Below are 6,952 nucleotides of genomic sequence, written 5' to 3' on the forward strand. Positions count from 1 at the left end.
TCATACATTGACAAGAATCAGCCATGGTTTTACATGTATTCCCCATCCCGATCCCCCCTCCCACCTCCCTCTCTGCCCGATCCCTCTGGGTCTTCCCAGTGCACCAGGTCCGAGCACTTGTCTCATGCATCCAACCTGGGCTGGTGATCTGTTTCACCCTAGATAGGACATGGAAGCAACCTAGATGCCCATCAGCAGATGAATGAATAATGGAAGCTGTGGTACATATACACCATGGAATATTACTCAGCCATTAAAAAGAATTCATTTGAATCAGTTCTAATGAGATGGATGAAACTGGAGCCCATTATACAGAGTGAAGTAAGCCAGAAAGATAAAGACCATTACAGTATACTAACACATATATATGGAATTTAGAAAGATGGTAATGATAACCCTATATGCAAAACAGAAAAAGAGACACAGATGTATAGAACAGAGTTTTGGACTCTGTGGGAGAAGGCGAGGGTGGGCTGTTTCAAGAGAACAGCATTGAATGTTGAGCTTTAAGACAACTTTTTCACTACTGTTCACTAAATACTCCCCCCCCCCATACATGTGGCTATTAAGCCAACTGCCTTTCTAAAATGACTTCTCTTCCCTGAAAGAGGACATGCGAATTAGTGAATTGAAGTCCAATTTCATCTTGTTAGATTTAGGCCATTGCACTAAACTGTTTCCAAAAACAAAAACAGAAAACTAACAGTACCCAAAAAAGAAAAAAAGGGGGAGTCCTGATTCTGGATTTTAACTCCTCCAGACACCCACAAATTCAAGAATTTACTTGGGAAAATTCTATCAGTTTATTGATCAAAATGATAAATGGAACAAGGCTGAGGACCTAACACATTGGTATCCCATCACCAACTTCCCTAAGATTGAAATTGAAAGACAGTACTTCTGAGTATTGCCCTTAGCTAGTTACTGCTTCAGTCAGTTCTCCTATATCCTTTCTCTGTTTTAACTTGTCTGTAAGGATTGAGGTTGGCCATGGCCAACTACATTGCTGAAGTTCAGCAAATACCTGGTAGATTGTTTCCCTAAATCACCTCTCCAAGAATGGAGATGGGCTGTCCTGAAGTGTTCTAAGAGAATCTCTACTGCCACCTAGTGATCCATGCAAATCTTTTAAGAGCTTCTATCTAGCCTTGTTCTAAAGTGACACATACTTCAGTGGAATATGCTTTACAAAGCTTACCTTTTTCCTTTTCATACAATCAGAAGAGCGTATCCCCAGATCTGGCCTTTCAACACCCATTCCACATGAACCCTCAAAGATCATCAACCACAGAGCAGTTAGGGTTAGGGACGACACAAGATTTTGAAATATCATTAATGGCCAGATGAAATTAAAAGACGCTTGCTCCTTGAAAGGAAAGCTATGAAAAACCTAGACAGCATATTAAAAAGCAGAGACATCACTTTGCTGACAAAGGTCCATATAGTCAAAGCTATGGTTTTTCCAGGAGTCATGTACAGATGTGAGAGTTGGACCATAAAGAAGGCTGAGCGCCAAAGAATTGATGCTTTCGAATTGTGGTGCTAGAAAAGACTCTTGAGAGTCCCTTGGACTGCAAGATCAAACCAGTCAATCCTAAAGGAAATCAACCCTGAATATTCACTGGAAGGACTGATGCTGAAGCTGAAGCTCCAATCCTTTGGCCACCTGATGTGAAGAGCCAACTCATTGGAAAAGACCCTGATGCTAGGAAAGATTGAGGGCAGGAGGAGAAGGGGGTGACAGAGGATGAGGTGGTTGGATGGCATCACTGACTCGATGGACATGAATATGAACCAACTCCGGGAGAGAGTAAAGGACACAACAGCCTGGTGTGCTGTAGTTCATGGAGTTGCAAAGAGTCAGATGACTCAGCAACTGAACAACAGCAATGACCAGATATTGGCAAAGTGGGAGAGAAGGTTTGGGGAAGAAACTAAACAACTTTCCTCCAAGCCTTTCAAGAATACTAATGTGATTTTCAAATTCTTCTAAAGCTTCTGTCTCTTCCAATGAATTTCAACTTGATCAGAATTGGAGGTGGAATACTAATTATCCAACTATTTTGTACATTTTCTAGAAATATCTGTTAGCTAAGTGTGTCAAAAACTTCTGAGCCAACTGTATCTTCCAACAGATGTCTGTGGAATCAAAGTACATTTTCATGTTATACTTTTTATACTAGAGTTATGACCTGCAGTGAGGAAATACACCTACCCATAGCCTGTGTATTTCTACAATGTCCTAGTATTTCTGTTCTCTCCTTTTATTCTTCACCTAAAACTGGGAAGGAGTAGACTCATAGTCCTTAGACATCCTGTATTTTATGACTAATACTTGGTTTTGTAAGGTTGCTTCAACTAGTCACAACCCAGTTGTGACATCTTAAAAAAATCTTTAAAAATCTTAATCTTAAAACATCTTAAAAAATCTTACCAAAATATTCAGCTTACAACATTTTTATAAAAAACTAAAGAGAACATGTGATGTGTTAGTATTGTGAAATCAGAGGTGAATCTCCTTCATTCTGTGAAAATATTAAGGGCAAAAATCTACAAAAAAGGACATTGGGTGAATCCAAGCTACATTACAATGATGAAATGAATACAACCAACTTTGGTGATCCCATTCTCCATGCTACAGCTATTTGACCAACACTTTCCTGTTTTGGTTTAGATCACACTCACCTCCAGGAACTGGCTCTCTGTGGTCAGCACATGAAGTTTGATGAAGATCGTTGCGAGTGTGTCTGTAAAACGCCATGTCCCAGAGATCTCATCCAGCACCCAGAGAACTGCAGCTGCATTGAGTGCAGAGAGAGTCTGGAGAGCTGCTGCCAGAAGCACAAGATATTTCACCCAGACACCTGCAGGTGAGTGGCTTTTCACTCTTGCCTATATTTGACCCATTGACATTTAATGTAAATACTACTTAGATTCGGTGAGATTCCTTATTAAGCCAGTTTTATTCTTCAGTGCCAAGCCCCCCTTTTGATAATAAAACAGAGGTTTGGCAACTAAGTAAGTATATAGAGTGATGATTAATTGTGAAATCAAGAAAATTCTGTCTGCTGTAGCTGGCTTATGGATCTTCAGCAAAAATTAAAGTTGACGACATATACACAAGTATTTCAGATCAGCTCACTCTTTAGCTCAGTCCCTCTCTTAATACAGCTCGACATACGTTTATGTTTTCCTTTGAGGAAGGAGATGCCATTGGATTTATATAACAAGAAATGTACTGATGAATAGAATGCTTAGAAGTTAGCAGTTGTGCTTTAATAACCATGTGGGATAACCAGCCAGGATTTTATATTGACATCCTAAACATGAATCTGGAAAATTTACTCTGAAAATGTAATCAAATCAGAACAGAGTTTTTCCTTAGAATTTAGTCCTTGATTCTGAATTCTCATGTTTATCTTCTTTTGTAACAGCTGTGAGGACAGATGCCCCTTTCACCCCAGAACCTGTGCAAATGGAAAACCGGCATGTCCAAAGCATTGCCGCTTTCCAAAGGAGAAAAGGGCCACCCATGGGCTCCACGATCGAGAAAATCCTTGAGTTAGCCCTGATCCCCAGTTCCCCATCCATGTCATTTAAACAGCATGCTGCTTTGCCAAGGTGCTGTCACTATTCCAGGTGTTAGGAAAAAAACAAATCCGTTTTACATAGTACCATGGTGAATCCCGACCAACCTTCCATTAAACAACAGCTGAGGATTCCCTGGCTCCCTGCCAGATGTCTCCTAACAGAAGATGCTCTGCACACCAGGGAATGGAGAGGAAGAAATCTCCCTCACCCTCTCCCCTTTTTTTGGTGAGTGAAAAAGGTTTGATCATCATGGAGTGACAGGTACCATGTGATTAATTACTCAGAGCAGATGAGGCAATTTGCATAGTCTTTGAGTCCTTTGCTAATTGCAACTCTCTTGTGAACTATTTTGATTCTTTCTTATGCAGATCTTGATGTGTATGATCAGCACTGATTATCTGATTACTGTCCAGCTTGTAGTTTTGAGTTTACCAAACTACTGTCTGTTGTTTCATATTTAAGTGTATTTAAAGAAAATAAACACATTTATTCAAGCCAGAGAATTTTGTGTGTTAATTAATATGCTGTAAATTTACTGCTATAAATTTTATGCTAAAGAAAAAATCTTTTAAAGAGAGAAAGGAATTCAGAAGTGGGAGATGTGGGAGAGACATGAACACACTAAAACTAGATTCCAGTTTTCAGAAACCAAAGGAATAGCTCTCAGAAGGTTTAAGATTCTAAACGAGGTTGGTTGAATAAATGTGACTCAAAAATCAGCTGAACTTCAGCCTTTCCTTTGAGATTCAGATTACCTTGACTTGACCTCCAGTTGAACTTGACTTGAAGGAGGAGAGCCCACTGATGTCCCTGACATCTTTGGGGGTGTATATTTCTTCCAGCCACCTCCAGCTCCACGTTTCCACATTTACTCAACTCTCAGTCTTATTCATATTTCAATTCTCATAGCCATATGATTCTTCTCTCTGTTCCACAGCTACCCAGGAAGGAAGCACAAGCCTTTTTCCTATGCTTTTTTTGCCCAAATATACTCCCACAAATAACTTGTTGATGGCACAGACTTTACTGAAAAATTTGGTGTAACAGAGGGAATTTAGCAGCTTTAGCAGAACTAAGCTTTTTAGCCAAAGAACTTAACTGAGGTTCTCCCAAGGTTCTTGCATAGGTTGGTAGGTAGATGCACACACACACACACACACAATCTGTTACAACATTTATTGCACACTTTCATAAGTAGTTGTGTTCATATTATCTCCCCACTACCCGGTGACCTCCTTACAATTGGAAATTGTGTCCTGATCAAATTGTGTAAGCCAAGTTTCTCAGGGTGGAGCAGTACAATAATAAGGAAATAGAGCACAATAAACAAGTATAGCAAAAAATCCTTTTATTTCTCCTGGAGCCGAATGATAGAATTGTTGGATCCTGGTTTAAATGCCTACCCTTCCTCTCTCAGGGCTCCTAAGCAGTTCCTGGATTCTCCCATCCATGGGCTCATCATTTACTGGTGTTGGTTCAATCACACCTCTCCTGTCACTGTTCCTCTTGTCCACATTTTATGACCTTTATGTCAATGGGCCTTCTTTCTTCTAGGTGTACTATTTGATTCTCAGGCTTCTGACAGGATTCACAGGTAACTTGGTTTCTTAACTATATTAGGATTCAATTTCTTGCTTTGGCCCTTCATCCAGGTTCTACAACGCTCTCTGCAGTAGTACTCCCTTAAATTCCCTTGAGAGCTGGGGCAGCAGATGGTCCAGGGACCCTGCACGATTAAAGGAGTCATTTTGCTCATCTTCACTGGAGAAAAAGAGAGGGAGAAGCTCAGGGAAGAAAAGATCTGAACTGAAGGACAGGCTCTGCCAATTAATTGCATTATGAGGCCAAGCAACCTCATGGCACCTGTTTCCTCTTGGGCTAAACAGGCAGATAATCTCATCTACCTGTATCTGAGAGTTGTTAATTCACTCCATAAATGAAAAAAATTTGAAAAATATAATGACCTTGACCCATTAAAGGGATTATTTCCCAAAAGAGAAACATGACTGTGAGCAAAATTCTTGGCTTATACGGGATTCCTGGATCTACCCCAAATCAACTCAAACCACACTTTGGTTAGTGGCTCTGGCTCCCTAATTGCCATTTAGATGGAGATATTATAGGGAATTCTGGACAAAACTATGGGAGATCTGGCTTTCTACTTCCCAAACCCATCCCCGCTGCCTTTTCCCCAACTCTCCACAATAACCACCAAGAGACTTTCACTTGGATCTCTGAGACTGGGTCTGGGCTGGGGTGGAGCTGGTCCTTAGGGCAGAGGTGGGGGAACTGGCCTTTTGCCTTATTAGAGCGCACTGGTCATTGTACAAGAATATTTGTCATACTAATAGCTTTGGAATGTGAGCTGCAATTTTTCAACTTGTAAAATTGTGTTGCAAAATAAAAATATGTGAGAAAGCCCAGAGAGCTTAAAGCAAACATAGTAAATGCCAGCGATGCACGATGCCCCTGATCATCTGAGCCACAGGGCCAGAAAATGCATTAATAGGACAGCACAGATCATAAATCTGTGACTACAGCAGTGTGGTGGGAGGCCCTTTGGAGATGGAAACAGATTAGACAGCATAATGTTCAAAGCTGGATGAGACTAAAATACTGCCTGAGATACTTGATAAAGGAGATGGCACAAACAATCCATTTTAAAGGCATTTAAGGAAAGGGTTGGATGAAAATTGTGAGCTTAATGGATTTGGTCAATTGCTCAACAAGAGGTGGACTTTGTTTCATTTACTCCTAATGTTTCATGTTACTTTACATTACTTTACCCAACAAAGGTCCATCTAGTCAAGGCTATGGTTTTTCCAGTAGTCATGAATGGACGTGAGAGTTGGACTATAAAGAAAACTGAGCGCCAAAGAATTGATGCTTTTGAACTGTGGTGTTGGAGAAGACTCTTGAGAGTCCCTTGGACTGCAAGGAGATCCAACCAATCCATCCTAAAGGAAATCAGTCTTGAATATTCATTGGAAGGACTGATGCTGAAGCTGAACTTTGAAGATGAACCAATACTTTGGCCACCTGATGTGAAGAACCGACTCATTGAAAAAGACCTTGATGCTGGGAAAGATTGAAAACAGGAGGAAAATGGGATGACAGAGGATGAGATGGTTGGATGGCATCACCAATGCAATGGACATGAGTTTGAGTAAACTCTAGGAGTTGGTGATGGACAGGGAAGTCTGGCGTGTTGCAGTCCATGGGGTCACAAAGAGTTGGACATGACTGAGCAACTGAACTGAACTGAATGTTTCATGTCAGAACAATGTCTTGCATATAGTAGGTCCCTAATAATTATTTAGTTACTAGTGAAGTATTGGATGGATTCTGTGACCAGTGAATG

At 40.6% G+C, this 6,952-nt stretch overlaps 1 protein-coding gene across 1 annotated transcript in view; it reads left to right on the plus strand.

Annotated features, from left to right (window-relative positions):
• The window catches only part of VEGFD (vascular endothelial growth factor D), a 41,208-nt gene extending 37,123 nt beyond the window's left edge, over positions 1-4,085 (plus strand). Inside the window, exons 6-7 of the mRNA XM_020913406.2 lie at positions 2,675-2,870; positions 3,435-4,085. Coding sequence (XP_020769065.2) covers positions 2,675-2,870; positions 3,435-3,561 — 323 coding nt within the window. The 3' untranslated portion in view covers positions 3,562-4,085. The remainder of the gene's footprint in view (positions 1-2,674; positions 2,871-3,434) is intronic.
• The last annotated feature ends 2,867 nt before the right edge of the window (positions 4,086-6,952 follow it).

This window comes from Odocoileus virginianus, unplaced genomic scaffold (genome assembly GCF_023699985.2).
Source record: "Odocoileus virginianus isolate 20LAN1187 ecotype Illinois unplaced genomic scaffold, Ovbor_1.2 Unplaced_Scaffold_6, whole genome shotgun sequence".
NCBI classification, from domain to species: domain Eukaryota; kingdom Metazoa; phylum Chordata; class Mammalia; order Artiodactyla; family Cervidae; genus Odocoileus; species Odocoileus virginianus.